Raw genomic sequence first — 20,076 nt, forward strand, 5'->3', positions numbered from 1 at the left:
CGCAGGTTTGTATTTTCTGCCAACGTCCAGAGGTACCCGTGGAACGGAGGCGTGTGGAGGAGGAAGATACACAAATACCTGGGGTCCTGAAAAGAGCCTCTCTGTGGTCTTGACACCCGCCCACACTGCACAGCTGGGAAATGGTTATAACGAGAAACCTCACCCAGCGCAGCAGCAGCACCAACCGATCCAGAACGCTCTACGGGCTCCTCGTGGCACCTTGCTCATCCTGAACAAGCGCCAGCACAAGCATCCGTGACAATTTATTACTTTCTTAACGCCCAGCAGTTGTGATTTCTCTGACACGCGCGAGAGCTGCTCTGCGGAGAGAGAAAACGGACAGTTAAAAATCACGCTCTGGAAAGCGGCTCTCCCTCGGTACAATTGGGAAAATTAATAATTCTCCTCACTTTGTTTATTAAGGCATGTTTTAGGAAAGTCTGGATGAAAAATGAGATATTGAAAGTTCCTGTGAAGATCTGTGTATCAAGCAAAGCTCAAGGCTTCCCTTCATTTCCCAGCTGGCCTGTTCGTGGCAGCATAAATATTAATATTATAATTAATAATAATTAATAGCACAGAACCTCCAGCACCTCGGTGCAAAAGAGCTTCTGCACATACTGATAGAAGCCGAACTGAGTATTTTCTAAAAGCACAAGTAAAATGCAGCTACACTGGCAAAAGTTACTAGGCTAAACACATTGAAAAATATTTTTTATATATAGAGAGATATATATATCTCACCTTGAAAAACAAGTTGTTAAGCTTACTCTGACAATGGTACGGTGAGGCTAAAATGAAGAAATTATCTGGCCAACATAATACAAAGTTAGGTTTATTAGTTGTTTACACAGCTCTAAGATGCATCCATGAATTCATGTTTCAAAGCTTTCCGTACAGGAATAACGGGGTGTCTGGGAGGATTCAGCAGTACAAGGACCTCAAAAGCAAACCTTCAACAGTACCCATGTTTATACAAAATCTTTATTTATATACAAAAAATTTAGACAATTTTCATTGTTACTATTCCATCACCTGCATCTCTTTGCATGACCCCAATTGTTTGCTTACATATATATACACACATATATATACTTGGAGGGAAAAAAAAACCAAACCAACCTTCCAATTCTGAAAAGTCAGGGGCAAAAAGAACAAAAAACTCAATAACAAGAATTAACTCTGAAGGTGTTGACTATTCTGTAGTTTTGCATCTAATTCAATGTCATATTAAAGACCCCTATTCAGAGAGAATGAATCCGTGTAGATGTGCAACAAAAAATTAACGACACAACCTGTAATTTTAAAAGTGGTAATAGGATAAAAAAAGTACTATATTATAATTTAAAAAAAAGAGAACACAGCAGTCTACCTTTCATACAGTCAAGAAAAAAAAGCCAAAAAGTAATAGCATTTTGAGTTAAAAAGTCTATTTACAGTTTCACCCACCAGCCACGGCTGGTTGCAGCAGGTCTGCTCGACACCACACACTCGATTGGTGGATGCAGAAGTAAAACGGTCAGAATTTAGCAGCAGCAATCTTTTTTTTTGTGCGCACAGTTAAAAAAGAATAAAGGTATTTAATGCTAAAACCATAGCCGAATAAAAACCTTCAGAAATACTTATTTTTTATGTATTTTTTACGGAACAACGTGGTGATCTACAGGCTGGGATTAGGCGGCACCAAGGGGATGCAAGGCGGGGAAAGGGCGCGAAGAACCAACAGTTTGGAGGAACCCTGGACTAAATCAGAATCTGATAACAGTGTCTTTCACTTTTTTTTTTTAAACAAATCACCTTATATTTAATTGGAATCAAAAGAAAAACGAGAGCAGTTTTCAGAAGAGTCGTAGCCAAGTCAAGAAATCTGAGTGAAGAGGCAAATGTGCATCCCAAAGGAGAAAGCCCTTGGCCAGACACGCCGCTGCAATGGGAGGCAGGGGGAGAAAAAGCGAGAAAAAGCATTTTGTCACCGATTACACCATCGTAACAGATTGTAAGTGCCTTTACTGATCCCTCAAAGCTCAGTTAACAACACCACCTGCCTATGGATTAGAAGAAAAGTAATTCTCCAACAAAATTACCACGTGGATACAAATATTGCGCAATTAGAAATAAAGCAACAAGCCCAAAATTCACACGAGCGGCACGAGGCTGTTGGGGTTGCAGAGCAACCAGCAACACACCTTTAGGACAGTAAAACAATAATTTTCTTTTGTAATCCAGCTTTGGTTTTATGTCTTTTACTTTCCAAGAAGTCACCTGTAACACACCCCACTCCCCAGGGAATTCAGCATTTCCTACAGGAAAAGAGCAGCTCGCCATTCATTTCAATTTCCATTCTATTGAAAACCAGCCAACACATATTTAGTAGCCAACTTCCCAAATGCCAAACAATCTCCCAATACAAATCCCGTCATCGCAGGTTCAGCAGAACAGCACATTTCACCCCAATAATGCCTCGACAAGCTCATATAGGAGGTCAGAAATCATATCTTTGCTTGAAAAGTTTCACCGCAACACACACACACACACAAAAGGTCTAATGCAAACAGTAAAATTTTTCATCTTAAACTAATAAATACTGGTGGGTTTGCAAAAATTAGCAATTCTGGTGTTATCTATAAATGTATATGTAAGCCAGTGCACAGCTCCCCCCCAACAATTCTGGACTAAATTTGTGTTCCACCTCTTCGACAAGAATTGAAAGAATGAAGTGAGTTCCCTTCAACTACAGGAAAATCACATTTAGCCAGGAAGGGCAGAAAGAGGTAAGGGGGAAACAATTCAAGGAATGCTCTGGCAAAATTTCAGGAAAAAGTTACTTAACAGAATCATAACTAATTGGACTTTACTATAATAAATAGCTTTATAAAACGTTTTAGTTAAATTGCTTCAGTAAACATGCTTAAATTTCAGCACCAGAAGTGCTCAAGCCAGGAAACGCCAGCCCTCACAAGTCTTGGTCTTAATTTGAAGCAGCAATTTTCTATATTCTAGACTACAATTTTGTTGCGGCATCAGTGTTAGCCACACACTTTACGCGTTTCCTTCAGAAAGAAGACAAACTTTTTAGAAAGAGAATTACAAAATACAAGGGATCCAAAGTAATGACCCTGCTCATACGATTAATGCGTGTACATATGGGCTTTGTATTGGTAAAAACCAGTCACATACTACACTATAACCTAACTACATCACTAGTACACTACTCTGAGAAGTTAATACTCCAAGGATCGTAGGCAGTCAGTACGATAATCCGTTATCTGGTAGAGATGAGGGTCCCGGGCTCAGCTCAGCACAGGACGGCGGCTGCAGGGTTAAGGGGTTTGGAAAAGAACGTAGTGAGAAAGTTGAGGACGTATTGAAAACGGTCATGAAAACATCATATAGACGCAGTTTAAACTGGATCAGTTACCATTCCTCTATCATATACTACCAATTCTTCACTTTATTAGCCATAAAAGCACTCAGGCACTGGGGATTTTTGTTTTCCCTCTTTGAATCTCTCTGCAGGAGAATACGGCTTTTTTTGGCCATCTCTTCTACCCCGCACAGCGTTTGATGCAGGAAGTATTCGGACAAGAGTAACACTGAGCTGATGATTTATAAAGAATGATTCATAACCTTCCGGGCAAAGCAGCATTTTCTAACCTAATTCAGTATCACGTAAGTTTTCCGAATAGGAAAAGCTTAAAAAATCCCACCCAACTGTGTCCTTACTCACAAGAAAACTGGCTTAGAAGGCTGAGGGTGGTACGCCAGTATGATCCTGCAGGAATAAAGGCGACTGCCTGTCTGAAGTGAAGAACATCCTCAAAAACAGTTTCTGGAAAACATAAAAATCAACCAGTAAAATCCTAGTAAGGCAAGAACATAATTTCTGCTTACGATTCTAAAACACATTGTAAAAAAGTTGCAGTGGCAACTGCTTGTAATTTCTCATTTTTGTACATTTAATATATTCACTGCAACAATGATATTCAAGTCACGTTTGTATTAATAATACAGATCACAACTGTATGCACAGACGTTTTTCTTTCTTAGCGCCGTTCTTCGTGACATCAAATCATGCTTGTCCTGTAATGCTCAACGATGCAACACTTAAAGGCTTAATATTACATTCATCTGAATGAGCTGAAAACTGTTTTTCAGACATAATTAGTTTGACAGTCACAAAGTTAATGTTCTACTAGCCAATTAAAAAGGAACTACTTGAGTGAGGTTATTGGGTTGTTATTTAATTTAATAATAATAATTCATTATTGTTATTGGATTATTTAAGCAGAGTTCCTTGAAAAGAACTCTAGCAAACCCATCTGATACAGGGAAAAATTTAATATTTCCTTTCACAAAGCTCCGGGATGTCTGATAAATGGAAAAGTGCTCGAAATGCAGAGGATAGAAAGAACTGTAACAAATAAATTTATCATAAATCATGTTAAAACTGCTGTGTAGGAAGGGGGGAAAAACACTCATTTACACACATTTAGATGTTTTTCTAGAAATCTATCTATTTTAAGAAAATGGAAATTGTAGCATAGGAAGAAAAAAGGCTGACTGGATTAGCTGTAGGCACTTGAGCTGCACGGGCCGTAGAATGTGCCCGTCTGGTACGTTTAACATTCACACACACAAACCCACACCTACAGAATGCACAAGAAAACAGCTCGTAAGACTCCCTGGAAAATAAAATAAAATTAAATTAAGCCAGGTAGATCCCTGCTCACATTTTCCCAGTTTTATATTCCACCTTCCCTCACAATTAGAAACCTTCCTAATTTTCAGGTCACAGACGCGGCGTATTACAGAGATGATTTACCAAGTTTATTATCTGCTAAACCAAAAGAAACCCTTGAAGTATTAGATTATTGAAATATGAGTTACTACTATATACTTTTCTAGTAAAGTGGCATTCTGCGGCATACACTTAAATAACCATTTTTAAAGACCCCTCCTGTTTTCTATGTAATACCCTAAGAACGAATTTCAGAAGAACAAAGGCAAAATGAAGGTTTAGCTGGAATGCAGTACACCGAGGGTGAGAACCCAACAGAACACCAAGTGAGGTCATGACTCATGTTCAGACAATCACTTCCAAACAATAACCGAGGGAAGCTGAGAGCAGCATTGATACAAAGTTAACTTTTCTATGGACAGAGTTGGGAAAAAAATGGGAATTGTCCTACAGGGAAAACAAAAGAAGCTGTAAACAAGCAGCACAGACACAAAGGGCTCGTGTGTTCAGAACTTTGCTCTTCTCCAGCTCTGCTACGTGACTAAATTTAAAAGCATTTCTAACATAGCACAAAAGGTGTGCAGGACAGGACATCACAGCCACACCACTACCACGAGGGTAAATACTTGTATATTCTTCTAATGTTAATTTCATCAGCATCCGAGCAAACACACTTGTTCTCATGAAGGACCTTCAGGCAGACAAACTTCCACACAAAAGCTGCAACAGCCAGACGACATGATTCCGCTTTCCTGCACTGAAAAGCACCATCACACCAACCGCGCAAGGGGAGAATTTGGAATCATCACCTCTGTTTACGACAGGGTGACAAAGGGTCACGCAGCTACTACAGACACGATCCATCACCCACAGACTGCAAATCCAGCAAACAGACCCACGGGGTGTCCCGCTGCCATTCCTGAGCACGCGGCACTGAGCACCCACCGCCACGGGATTCCAGCTGCTGAACAGCACGGCTGCCCTCGGAAATACTACAGGATGACAAAATAGATAGAAAACTCATTGTATAGGACGCGACACACACCTTTTGCAGTCAGGTTAATGCTGGATTGTTCACCGGCCAACACGCAGACAACAATTTAATTTTTGGATTAAAAACTCTTTAGGGCACAAAAGGCATCGTTATAACAGGCGGTTACCGTGTGTGCGGTTATTCCTAACTCTCTACCAGGCTCTGTTGCCACTTGTGGAACAAAGATTAAGCAAACCACGTATTGTCTTGGAAGCCACAGAAATGGAAGTGGTCAGGATACCGAGAGGGGAAAAGAGTAAACATCAGTTTACGGATGTGCAATCACAAGGTACCTGGTTGCAACATAAACCATACCTGGAAAAAAACACCACACTCCTGTTATATGGATGTACCAAGTCCTTCCAATTTAGGCGAGGGACTAAGCAGCAAATTTCTACAAGAAGCAGATATCACCATACGGCTCTGTGATTTTTCTTTCCTTAACAAGAAAAACACATTTTCTTACAACCCATCACACACAACCTGTGCAGACCCAGGCAAAAGTATGCAGTATTCAACACTACTAAAGCAAATGTTTTAACAGGATGAAAGGGAAGACATAAGACTCAAAAACCAAACACTTGGGTTTAGAAGCAAGTCTGCTTTTTCTTTTTTAAAACTAGAAAACATACAATTCCATTTCATATGCAAGTGTGCACAGAGCTTGTTTCTTGCAGATACTATCAGATAAACTGAGAAAGTCTTTGCATTAAATTGTTATTTCTTCAAACATTCATACATTTTGCAATACACCAGTTAAATACCAATATCTATGTGCATGCACTATAAATATATGCATGTACACATTAAAATGTTTAACAAAGACAGCAGATTCCCTAGGCAGTGAGCATCATAGATACCAAAAATATATTAAAAAGTTAAATTCTTTACCTGCCTTTGTTAAATAGAGACTTTTGAAATTCCTCCCTTCCTTTCCCCACACGATCCCCAAAGAAGCGGGCAAACAGGAGAGCAGGCGCGCTGATTAGATCATCCCGTCACCAAAGATAAGCACCTTACAAAGCTCAAACTATGCTTTTTCTTTAAAATGTCCTTTCCATCATTATCGGATGCAGGAGCTAAGAAGGGGAAGGACATTTTAAACAAGTTTCACTTCTTTTTGCTCTAGTCCTCAAACATCCATCTCCTAACACAAAAGCCTATGGTTAAGGCTACGTACACTTTCCAAACACCACGAGCATTTCATCCCGCCAAGAAGCCTGTATCTGTATCCTTCAACATGGAAATTCTGCCCAGGTTCTGCATGGGACACCCGTCCCATAGGTGCTACAGTAAGAAAAGCTCCTCGCATAGTGCTCTGACGCTTCTGTACGACCCACGCAGGGACCATGCAAGGGAGCTATGTTTGCAAGAAGTGCTGCCCTGGAACTTCTGTAGGAACACGATCCAGGGGTCACTTACGGCTTTTCAAGTAGTGTCATCGGTTTCGTCCCCCGTGCCAGTTCCATCCATTGCATATAGATATATATACATTTTATGCTATCAAAGAGAAGTGTGCCTTCCTCTGAAAAACACTTACACAGAGTATGAGTTTTTTGTAAGATTCCAGTGGGACTTTTACACGTACTTTTGTGCCTCTTCTTTGGTTAAGGAAAAAAAAAAAAAAGAATGACATTTTTCCCTTTATGGCAGCTAAAGGTACTTCTGCTAGACTTGAATCATAAATGAACAGTACTGCAAACAAAGAAAAGCAGTACCATAAGACAGCATGACATGCACTTTTTGGAATCACCTAATCCAATGATGACTACAATAAAAAAAAAAGAAAATCCATTTCATTTTAAAGTCTTTGGCAAATATTTACTGTTTGCCAACACTGTAATTTGAAGCTCAATCCATTCTGGCATCCCTAACTGAAAAAGCAGGTGAGAAACAAGCAACAGTCTGAGAAGAGAGTCTGCTTTATGCAGTTGTGAGCCAACTGTCTGATGGACGTTACAGCCACATGGATGACAAAGGAAAGTGCTGACACGTTGGCCATGTCAAATATTAGTATTACTGTTGACATGCTGATTCAGCTTTACACACTGGTCTGAACAGATTGCAATTAACCTAAAATTGAGGTATAAATATACACGAACATGTACAGTACACATACAGGAAAATATTTTTGCATTTGTAACATCAGTAACCTTAAAAATACCAGAAAGTTGATACCTATGCCATTGATTTGTTTGCTAATTTACTGGAATAATGAAGCCAACATCTTCGACTAGAGAGGACTACAATGGAATAATAAAACTCAAAATTAAAAGCTTCTTCCTCTCACTTCATCTTCACCATGTTCGACACTGGACTGTTCTGAGTGGCTGTATCTTGAAAAGAAGGTTGATCACAGCTTTGAAACGCATCCTCAGAAGGAAAACAAACAGGAAACCAAACTGGAGGCGCAATTGCGTCTTTCTTTTTGCTGAATGGTCTTAATTTATATACACGTAGGTGTGTGTGCATTTATGTAGAAAATAAAGTTGAAATCAGTTCAGTATAAATACATCTAACCCATTAATTCTGCCACCGTGAAGGTAATCATGGGTACAGCTCTTTTGAAGCAATGTCTGTGCAAAGAGGTCATTAAAAATCATCTGATCTTAAGTCTTGACATCATCCATTCCAGTCCTTGGCACAGTCTGCAAACAAGAGAGAATTTTTAAGGAATACATGCGCTTCTCAGGGTAACTTCAAAGGTAATTTCACGGCACCAATTTAATTTCTTCCTGCAAACTCTGTAATTCTAACTGAAGGAATCATTTCCAGAAACAATTCACCCCAAGTGCAGCATTTCCCAGATCTTATTATGCAATATATGGGGCACAGACTTCAGATCCCAGCACTTCAAGACATACACTGAAGTTCTCTCTAATTGTGATTATTCTTGATAAACCAGAAGATATTTTGGTTTGTTCCCACTCCCACCCTCATTAGGCCCAAATCATACAAAGTTTTATCACTGGGAGGTGAGGCTGCAGGTTTGATGTGACAGTTGGTTTTCAGATCACACTGATCCTAAGTCAGTATATTCTGAGCCCAAAAATCTTTAAGTGAAAGATTATTGTTGACAGGGGAGGATTGTGTGTTAAGACCAAACACCACAATAAAAATACCAAAATAATTCAAGCTTCCCCTCCTAGAAACAACTACTCTTACCCCTCTCCAGTTAGAGCACAGCATGCCTGAATGTGCCACTGGTGATCCTTAATTGAAGTCAGCTTCAGAAACTGAGAGATTTCAGCTACTGTCATACACTCTTTGACATCTTGCTTGTTAGCAAAGATCAGCAAACCCGCTTTTTTTAAGTCCTAGGGAGAAAGAAGTCAAAAGAAGATGATTACAAATCAGCACGTGGAGGCAAAAGATGTCATACCAAAGTAGAGAACCTTAAGCCCTAGCAAAAAAACCTCAACTATAAAACGCTGCAGGCAGATTGACCAGCAACTTCAGAAAATCCTTTGATCTCGCAGACCAAACGTCCGATTTTTGCCTGGGAGGATCTGTAAAACCACGTACAATATTTTTGCTGTGCCACATGAGGATCAGAGGACCCTGTGTCTGTGTGTGTGCAGGTCAGGAACACCACACACCTCCCAGTCAAGGCCTCGTGTTTAACCCTGAGCTTGCAGCTCGCTCCTGCCTGGGCACCCAAACCCAGCGCGGCCTTGTCCTGAGCCTGGCTTTAGAACCAAGGGACGGACATCTACATGAACAAGCACAGCACAAACTTCTTTGTAAGGCCCGTGCAATATTTAAAACATCAGTACTAACACTTTAGAGAACAGCGACTCTTGGGACAAGCTTACTTTTTCTCAAGCTGCTCAGAATTACACTAGTACAGGCATGTATTTTTGAAAATCTTCCAAAAGTAAAGAAATCTTCCCAGGAATCCAAGACAGCTCATTCACTTAAACGCCTATCACACACACTGATTTTTACAAGCAATGAAATTAATTCCCAAACTATCTGCTGGTCCAGAAAAATCGTTGGAACTGACCTAAGCAACTCAATTTTGCCTTAACAAAAATTCAATTGAACCGGTTAGCAGAAATAAAAGATCTTCAAGGACTATAAGGAAAAGCTATTCTAAATAAACATTTGACTTTCATTTCAGCTTATAGGTATTGTTGCCCATTTCAAACGTCATCACGTCTGGAGATTTAGCAGAATATACTGAAAACATCCTGTTGTAAAACAATGGGCACATTTACTGTTAGGTGGGTGCTTTCGGAGCACAGAAACAGTCTCCCAACACGAATCAAGGGTGTTCATTGTGCTTGGACTTCCAGACTTCCTTAATTTCAAATTTGGTTTGTTAACAATTTCTGCATCTTCTCTTAAAGATTACAAAACAGAAGATGCAACTCTGTTTAGCGACTGCAACAGACTGAAGAGTACATCTCTAAAATTCTAATTCTGACAATGGCAACAGTTCCCCCACGCCACATTTAACAATCCACCACAACCAAGAAAGCCAGACCTACTTTATTAGAATTTATTAAACATAATTTTAATTTAAATATCAACAATTAGAAATCCAAGATGCTAGGCAAAGCACTTGTTTTGTCTCAAATGCTTTAGCTTACCATGATCACTCAAAGGAAATACACAGGTGGTCTTTGCCCTCCCCGCAGTCATCTACTAAACAGTGGCTATAGTTTATATACAGATGTAATTTTTTGGGATATAATGCCATTAGTTTTATGCACATCTTTGTATTCTGACACTTAAATTTGGAAACTCTGTGGCATCTCATACAAACTGATCCAGTTGGCATTAAACTTGTCTCATGAGTGCCCTGCAGTAGTCCAGCTTATCTAAACACATCTTCAGTAAAAATCAGGGTGCGGGTCGTGCTGCACTTCATAGAGAGACTAAAACCTTTGGGACATTCAGGTCATGCAGTAGGTGCTCCTTGGCTTATACGTCCGTCCACTATTTCTGAATCAGACCCAGATAGCTCAGCACAAGGCTCAATTTCAAAGAGGCTTTTAAAAAGTTAGCAAATGATACTCGCATTCTGTAATTCCGAGTACAAATAGAGTTATGGCTACAGTAGCCACAGGCAGTCCATTTCTGCAGTGTTATAGTGGTTGCTCTAAGACATATCATTAAGGCTGTTATCTGTTTCACTGTGAAAACAGAAAACACCAAGCAACTGCAGCGCTATCAAAACCAGTAATTAATTTGTGGGAAGAAACAACATTTTTAAAAACCCATCTCGTTCAGATATCAACATGGATTGAAGCATAAAAACCACAAAAATAATTTCTAGGTCCTAATTTCTGTTTCACTGAAGCACTCAAAAGTTGAAAAACAACTTTTGTGAGAGTACTCTTCAGTAATTTGGTACTGATTTACAGCTTTATTAGGAGCTTCAGACAAGACAGAGCCTCCAGCAGGAGCAGGCTGGCTCTGATGCCGTACGGGAGAACGGGACTGGAGGTGTTTGCCTGGGGCCTCTCTCCATCCTGCTCTTGTCTCCAGTTCCCCAGCGCGAGTGAGAGCTTCCACAAACAGCGTGTAAATCTGCGTCCCTTAACACATACCATCCAGATTTTACCCACAATAAATATTAAACCAGAGAAACCATAGGGTTTACTCACCTCATGTGCTAACATTTTATACAGTTCTTCTTTAGTCACAGAAATTCTCTCTCTGTCTGTGCTGTCCACGACAACTATCACAAACTTTAAAAAGTGAAAAGATAATTAGTCAGAGAACAAATCCTATCTTTCTTGCCACACACTTGTCAGCAGAGCAGATTACTGTTCCCATCGCATTATCCAGACACTCAGCCGATTATCAGAGCATCCTATTCCAGACACACTTCCCCCAGTACTGGTACGGTTTACAATTTATGCCATGGTTTGTTTTTAAAGGTAGCTCTGACACATCTTTTAACTTTTCGTTTTACGTTTGCAAGTGAAAAAATTTACATTGAAGCGTTTCTCTGTAATTGCAGATCTCTTTTTGTTCTTTGCATAGCATAACTGAGGTAGGACACAGATCCCTCAAAGAATATGTGGCAGCCTTAAAAAGGTAAATCGTATCAGCATTCCCCTCTACTTTACATACTAACATGCAGATAGATATTTGCAAGGGATTTTAAAAAACCCATAAGCTCCACACTTCAAGAGTGTCCATGCAGATACACATCACAGCATCTTTTAGGGGAAGCACAGGAGAACAAAGTTAATGATTATAAAAAATAACTTTTTTTTAAAGCCACATTTGATAACACGTCAGTAACCTTGACTCATATCATTATTTTAATCAAGTTCATATATGTGCTGCAACTTCATTGCTAAAGAGTTCTGAAAATTTTTGTGGGTGCTTAAGTAAATTAAGTTGCTCCTGGAATCACAGAATCATTTTGGTTGAAGACCTTTAAATCATTGAGCCCAACTGTGCTGGGATTATGGGATATTGCCAGATAGAACTCCCATAGTCTTGGAGGGAAACTTTAGGGCTTTCAGCCTTAGTTCTGAGGGGTTAAGACAGGTTTTAAAGTACCTGCTACAGAGACAGAGCGCTCATGGTCCACAAAAGGGGACACGGAAACATAGGGATCTGCAACACCAAGACACATGGAAGCAGAGCCTCAGACAGAGAATCCTCTCAAATAAGTTGTTTTTAATTGTAACTCCATATGACGCACCTTACATACAAAATATAAAAGTGAATTACACCACGTCTTCCAGCCAAGCGCTCACCTCGGTGTTCGTGTAGTAGGTGTTCCAGGAAGAGCGCAGAGATTCCTGCCCTCCGATATCCCACATCAGAAAGCGCGTGTTGTTCACCACGATCTCCTCCACGTTGCTCCCGATGGTGGGTGAGGTGTGCACCACTTCGTTCATGGAGCTGCAAAGAGAGCAACTCGGTGAGGTGCTGCAAAAATGGCCCACTTACTTGCGTTAATGAGCATTTTAGGACTCCAAATTGACCTACTTCTATAAAAACTAAAGTTGACGGTTATCCCGAGGTCGCAAGCTTGGGGGGAGAATTATAGCAAACACTCCTTATGCAGCAAATAGAGTTTGATGGTTTGATGGTGGAAGGCAAACAAAAATAAATAAAAATAGCAATAAAAAAGGACTCGGTGAACTATATAATAATAAAATTATAGAGTTGAGAGAGCATTAATGAACAAAACTATATTCTAATTAATTAAATCATAAAGCTGAGAGAATATTTGCTTCAGAAGCTGTTTTAAGCAGTCAGCTTTTCTTTTTCCAGGCTGACTTTGGCACGCAGGGGAGAGAGCAGTTGTTTTGCTTCAAGAATGTGGTTAAGCCACAAGATTTCCAAAGTTGCAGAAAAACAACAAGTCATCATCCAGCGCCACCAGACATACTACATCTCGGTCTCGTTCCAGTATAGGCCACTAAGGATGTACTTTTTTCACAATTCAGTCACTTTATGCCCAACCTTTCTTCTCTCTCCCTTCAGCACAGCCCAATAACTATATTTTGGGGACAAATGTAGACATTAAATATTTTTAAAGTAATCACATATTTTAGAGATACTGAGTGCAGCTTTGTCATTAAGACAACCAGTCTCGTATCAATAGTGATAAACAAATGTGTACTCTGGGTACTCCTAAAGTTCTAATTATTTAAACTCTATGGTATGGGATCCGCAAAAAATTTAAAAGCAGCTTCAAGGAAAACGTCAACCATTTTCAGAGAACTTAGTTGTTTTTTTCTGCTGATAATCCTGATATATTTTTTCATTTCTTATGAAAGCTTTTTGAAGGCTTAGCAGAACTTTTAGTTACAGTGACAGCAATTTGAGACTTGTAACAGTGCTAGAGTATTTTTTGAAGAGGATATAGAGAACCAAGGAGATAAAGGGACAGTCCAGTGTTCTGAAAAGGAATCCCGGTCACCCAGTGTCTTAGCAGCATATAACAAGAAACCTTCTCACCACACACATTTGAGGGAGGCTATAGAAGGGAAAGAGAAGGATTAGAAGGAAGAACCATAAAATCAAGTTAAGGATAAGAATGATATAAGATGATGCCTGTGGCTGATTTCATATTTAAATAACAGGTTTTAGCAGAGCTCTTTTAATGCTTGGAAGAGACATATCCTGGATCCCACTTCCTTGGCTGAACCTGCAGCCTTTCACATTCCAGCTGTTGGCACCTTGCAGTTTGCAATATGACAGCTGGATTCTTCCCTCCTCCCCACTGAACCAAGGTGAGCGTGGAGCCTAATGGCATTTCTAGACACCTGATCACAAAATCCTACTGCTACCTGCAGGCAGGAAGGAGACACGAGTCCGAGAACAGGAAGAAATGAAGTGTCTGTGGAGCTGCTGTGATCTGTTAGAACAATCACCGCTCCACCATGTGCTGTGACCATCCATGACAAACTAACAGCCAGTGCACTAACCAACACTAGTCATCCTGCTGGCTATCTCTGCCCGTCTCTAATGAAAACGGTTAAACATATTCACTCATGCTCAGAACACTGATCTGCCATGAAGAAATGGTAAGAGAAAGAAATGGGCCATGCAAAGATGGAAGTGGGGTTGAAGGAGAAGTCGAGGAGGATGCACACGGAGCTCTGCCAAAGCAGCGAACGGGGAAGGGGAATACAAGAATAGAGGAGGGGAAGTCCTGTGGAGCTAAAAAGGGTATAAAGAAAAAGGAGACATACAGAGATTCACTGTACCACAGGGAAAAGAAAACACTGAGACTGCAGAAATAAGAAGATGAGAAGAATCATGAGACGCTTGTAGAGGAAGTGGAAAGAGGCAGCACTAAAATGCACCGAGGACAGCCCTCAGCTGCGGCCGTTACTAGCCTTAAAAAATACTCTTCATTCTGTTATGCTTTTTAAAATCTCTCACTCCTGATCTACATAACGACATCCAGCTTCATTTTTTTCACTTTCTCTGCAGAGTGTGCTAGGACATAAGTGGCTGGAAACGCTACACAAGTTTCACATTTCACAAAGGCAGAAGCAGATCATGATTTTACAAAACTCAAACATATTTTAAGTGTAGGATTGGACCAGTATGGCCATATCACTTAACAGTAACGATTTCTGATACTGACTCAGGAACACTTCCTAATACCAGACTACTACACGAGAGAAATCGCAAATCTGTTTCTATTACGAAGAGACCTTGAGTCGCCTGTCCCACCTAGAAGCTGCTGAGTTGTGGACAAATTTGTACCTTTTTATCAAAATGCAGTGGACGACCACAGATATGAAGCACATACAACTTTCACGTAAACCAGCAGCAAGGTTAACGCAAGACAAACAAGTCAGTGCCGCTATTTATGAAAGGCAGAAGCTGCAGGAGAGCCTGGACTGCCATCAGCCCAGAGCCGTGTTGTCCTGGGTTCGGCCAGCGCTCAGCCTTCCTCCCTCCTCCTCATCCCCGACCACAAGTGACATGAAGGAGCATCTCGGCACACAGGACACGAGTCATGGCAGGGAGAGGTCAGGCTTCGCTCTTTGCTACTCACAGAACAACTTTTTTAGTATTTCCATGCTGCGGCATGGATCGGTTTAGCAGCGCTGTCCTGTGGCTAACCCTCAATCTAATCATATTTTATGGAGCTGGCAAACAGCCTACACAGTAACACCAAAGACAATCGAGATTAAGTGGTAATAGCAATGTAATCTGATAAATAAAAGCTCGGAACAAAACCTTATTCATATGCCAGGCAAAATACAGACCTTTTCAAACTCTAAACACATGCTTTAACCCACTGTAACCTATCCTGTAATCTTCAGCTCAACGCTCTCAGAGGGAAAACTAACAAGGAACGCAGCGACAAGTCAGAGTAATATATGCAACGCACACCTTGAAATACAAGAAACGTCACCTGCAATTCATACTTACAATTGATAAAGAATCGTGGTTTTTCCTGCATTATCCAGACCCACAATGATCACTTTGTGCTCTGAAATGAAAATATCACCAGTAAGTCACATAGTTAACTTTGCTATCATGATAATAACTGTGCTACAAAACAAGGTTAGTGTTGCTTTTGAGGCTGATTTCCTAAGCAAAGACTGCCCAGCTTCAGGTGCCACATTTCATGGCCCGTACCTAGAAGTTCGTCTGTCTGTGCACGTGTACAATTCTGTGGACTGTCCTGAGTAGGCAACTGTCAATTTTTCCCCATCTGCACATCTACAGGAACAATTTCTGAGGGATTACACGCGGATTTTTTTTCCTTCTCTGAACTGCCAGAGCAATCTCATGCTGGGATCCTTTCCCAAGCTTCCACACATTTTTGCAGATGATAACAGACTGTACTCTCTGTTCCCCCCAACTGCAGCCATTCTCCAGGGCACACACTTACACACGTTAAATGTTCATTTCCAAGGCCATACTTTTATTACGGCCTGCAACATCTTGATCTCTTTGCAAAGAGCTGTTCAAAACCACAACGCTGACTTGCACTGTAAGCAGGGTGATCCACTTGTCCCCCTCAGTGTCCTCTTTAACTTTCCACAGGTTTGGAACCCGGAGAACAGATTTGCCTACAAATACTTTACCCAATTTAGTTTTAGATGAACCAACGAGTACTGCACAAAACTACTCTGACACATATGCAGGCGCATTTTGGTGCTCAGTGCCAGAATCAATTATTGTTTCTATTTAGCACCTTCTTTCCTATACATCACAAAATTGAATTTGAATTCTACAGCTGGTGTTGTCAAGCACATTCAAATTTATGATTTGCAGGACAAGTGAGCACTGCCTTCTCTCAGCCGCATTACACAACTTTTACTTGCACAGAGAACCTTGGCTTTGACAGAGCTATTCTTGCCAGTAAAAATTTTGTGAGAAGGGGTTTCCTTCTCCCCTTCCCCAGTGGTCCACACGGGCAATAAAAAGCCATTGTAAACCTGCCCAAGCTTCAGACAACCAGAGATCAATTCATTCTGTTAGCAAAGCACACTGGCATTGATTTAGCAGAGGAGAGGGGGGCGGGGAGGCAGGGGTCAGGTAAGTGGGGTTTCTTGACTTTGATTTTATCAATATTGTGTGGTTTTGCAGAGTTGTCTTATATACCATCAAATATAAATTCCAGCTTTAATAACTTTGCATAACTGCACAATATTGTAAACATATCAGCTTACCTGACCCCCCATAACTAGGAACTTTTGTTGCTGGTGGGATGTTGCCAGCATAGTGATGTTAGGGAACCAGCTGGAACAGCAGGTCTGGGCTGGATGCTACAAGACAAAAATGTTTTGTTGGATTCGCACCAGGCGTTAATGGGCATATAACTGGGACATTCAACATGCATGTGTGAGCGTAGCTGAGTTCACTCAAAATCAAATTTAAAAGACCTTATAAACACAGATGAGAGCGTCAGCATGTGTTTTATAGTTTAAGTTACAATTCTCCTTAAAGCCTTACTGTAAGGAGACAGGCGTTACAAATCTGAAGTTATTTATAACATTCGCTCCACAAACGAGCAATTTTGCCAGATATGGAAGTTTATCAAATAAAACCATCAATAAAGCGTGCTCTTGCAGACGATAAGATGGAACTACACACCACAATGCAACACGGCTCTATTCTTTCGGCACACGTTAATAAACTAACACACACCAGCAAACGAGCTTTCCGATGACTCAGAAGAGGAAAAGAAAAAAAAAGGTTTAAACCCCCAACTTTTCTGGCTTTTCAGCTTGGCCCCCCGGCTCCCCCCGCGGGCCAGGGCTGAGGAGGAGCCGCCACTCGCCCTCCCGCCCCGGGGGCCGAAGCCGAACCGGTTTCCAAGGGCGCTTCACCCGCCTCGGCCGCACCGAGCAGCGATCGCCCTCAGGCCCGGCCCCTCGCACATCCCCGGGCCGCCGCTTCCACCCCCTTCCCGCTCACCCTGATGGTTGAACAGCCTCCATATCCTAGTGAAGAGGATCCCCATCCTCAGCTCCGGGCCTCGCCGTCTCCTCAGCGCCTAACCGCGGGGTTAAACCCGCTCAAAGCCCGGCCCAGCGCCCGGTTTGCCGCCTGGGGCCTCGCCGGGCCTGCTCACGGGCGGACATCGCCGCCAACGCCGCCGCTCACCCCCGGTTCCCTCTCCTCAGCGGAGAGGGGAGAGCGACGAGCCGCCGACCCCGCGGCCACCGTAGGGACGGGGGAAGGCGGGAGCGGCCGCGTCGCTGTGACGAGATGAGGGCGGAGCCGCCGCCATTACGCGGCTCCTGTCTCAGCGAGCGGGCAGTCGCCGCCGCCGCCCGGGCCACTCGACTTTGTCCCTATAATCACCTCATAGTTTGTTTTTAAAGCACCCAGGCTCCCCAAAGATAAATTTCTCTGACCAAACCTGAGGTGTTTTTTTTTTTAAAAATCACGTAATAAAGCGTACACGCCGCAGTGTAATAGGCTGCAGACACGGATTGTGGGTGAGGTTGTTAGTGACACGTTAGTTTAACGGTTGGACCCGATCTTGGGGGTCTCTTCCCACCAAAAGGATTCTTTATTTGCCCTGCTTTGTCTTGTCCGTGACCAAAATACCACTTTTTTAACCCAGAAACATCCTTTTGTTACCAGCAAGCTGTCCAGCAGGGCTAACGCCCAGCACCACCTACATTTCAGCCTGAACACCTTCATTAACATCTATACAAATGCTCAATTTTACAGGGGTCAGCGATGTTCTTTTTTGTTTTCATGACACCCACGGTGGATGGATTTAAGCAACGGGTGTTTTCAGCACTAGGATTTGTAGCTTTATTACAAAGTATTCTCTAGAGAGCTGCAGGTAGGTTGCACAGCCACATCTTCGTTTTAAACGCCACTGGTGGGCATGGTAAAACCAACACCTGTGGTTCTCCGAAAAAGGAACTTTGGGAGAGAGTGTGAAGGACTGAAACCGGGGGAATGGCTGTTTCTTGAGTTGAGAAGGTGTCTCCTCTGAAGCTCGGATTTTGGAGGGTTTGGTTGTCACCACAGCAATCCCATCGAGTTCCTTGTCATCAGAAAGTTTGGCTGGTGGCAGCCAGGCCAGCCCTGGAGAGCTCTGGCCCCACACGGGATGGGGGAGCTCTGGGGCACAAGTGTGATGGGAGCGGCTGAGGGAGCTGGGGGTTCAGCTGGAGAACAGGAGCTGAGGGGAGACCTTCTGATCTCTGACCTGCCTGAAAGGAGCTTGGAGCCAGGGGGGGTCGGGCTCTGCTCCCCAGGAACAAGCGCCAGGAGCAGAGGAAACGGCCTCAAGTTGCGCCAGGAGAGGTTGAGGTTGGATCTTGGAACAATTTCTTCCCCAAAGGGCTGTGGGGCATTGGAACAGGCTGCCCAGGGCAGTGCTGGGGTCACCATCCCTGGAGGGGCTGGACAGACAGACATGAGGTTCTCAGGGACATGGGGCAGTGCCAGGGGTGGGGGAATGCTTGGACTTGATGATCTTAAAATTATTTTCCAACCAAAATGATTCTATGATTCCTTGCGTTGTGAGATCCCTTACTTCGGGCTGGGAAGCCTCTCTGTCCTTAAAGTCTTAAATCTTCTGGCCATGGTCATGTTCCTCAGACCTGTCATTATACCATCATATCACTTTCTGTCATTGATAGTAGGTGTTACTGCCTTTGCACCTCATTCCATACTGTCCCCTCACCTGCACCACAGCCTCCCGTTTTCCTTTTTCCACTGTCTCAGTTTTTCACCTGCTCACTCAGTCCCATCTCCCCCACTCCCTTCTTATTTCAGAGGTTTTTGCTTCTTTCGAGCAGCTTCTATTCTGGCAGTGGCTTCCTGCTTTTATTTTCCCTGCTGCAGAATTGGCCCACAGTTGAAGTAGCAAGGCCAGCAGTAATCCCTGAGTTTCTGTCTGTGGATTAATTATCCATTAGCTGACAATTATCCCCCTTTTCTGAGAATTTCAAGTGCATACAATTCACTTCTGTTCTCGCTTCTCCTGGTGTAAACACAGAGCGAGTCTGCAATCTGTGGGCTCATTCCGGGGTTAGGAAGGCTGCACAAATACACGAGGGCAGCAAAACTCAAACTATTTATTTTGATTCTCTAAACAGAAGGGCATTGCGTTTTTTCCCTCCCACTCTTACAAAATGAATGAACACATGATGTATTTTAGGACTAGGAAGCCACTGCGATTTCATCTCTGGCTTCCCTCTGCTAGTTCAATTATCATTAAAGACATTTTTACAGCAGCCTGGTGTAACCTGTATTGTACTGCTGCTTTTTTACCTGCTGACACCAACGCTGGCCTTCCCATTGCTGCTGGAAGCTTTCTAAGAACACTTTAGCTTATTGTGAATAGTTACACAATCTCCTCCAGGAAATCTGAAAGGCCTTT

At 42.2% G+C, this 20,076-nt stretch overlaps 1 protein-coding gene across 3 annotated transcripts; it reads right to left on the reverse strand.

Annotated features, from left to right (window-relative positions):
* Positions 1–849: 849 nt before the first annotated feature.
* ARL5A (ADP ribosylation factor like GTPase 5A) lies at positions 850–17,890 on the reverse strand. Of its 3 annotated transcripts, none has more exons than XR_010606387.1 (7): positions 17,643–17,890; positions 15,645–15,705; positions 12,497–12,644; positions 11,387–11,470; positions 8,937–9,088; positions 3,728–8,419; positions 850–3,312 (listed from the first exon to the last, which is right to left on the reverse strand). XR_010606387.1 is itself a non-coding variant. In XM_065637866.1 (7 exons), exons 4-7 carry the CDS (start codon positions 12,638–12,640, stop codon positions 8,371–8,373), a joined length of 429 nt encoding a protein of 142 aa, XP_065493938.1. In that variant the 5' UTR covers positions 12,641–12,644; positions 15,645–15,705; positions 16,895–16,990; positions 17,643–17,890; the 3' UTR covers positions 850–8,370. The 3 variants fall into 3 exon arrangements, 2 of the variants coding, with proteins under 2 accessions (XP_065493938.1, XP_065493937.1); XM_065637866.1 differs by adding an exon at positions 16,895–16,990 and having other exon boundaries at positions 850–8,419; XM_065637865.1 differs by having other exon boundaries at positions 850–8,419.
* Between the last annotated feature and the right edge of the window lie 2,186 nt (positions 17,891–20,076).

Source organism: Caloenas nicobarica, chromosome 6 (genome assembly GCF_036013445.1).
Source record: "Caloenas nicobarica isolate bCalNic1 chromosome 6, bCalNic1.hap1, whole genome shotgun sequence".
In the NCBI taxonomy this organism is placed as follows: Eukaryota; Metazoa; Chordata; class Aves; order Columbiformes; family Columbidae; genus Caloenas; species Caloenas nicobarica.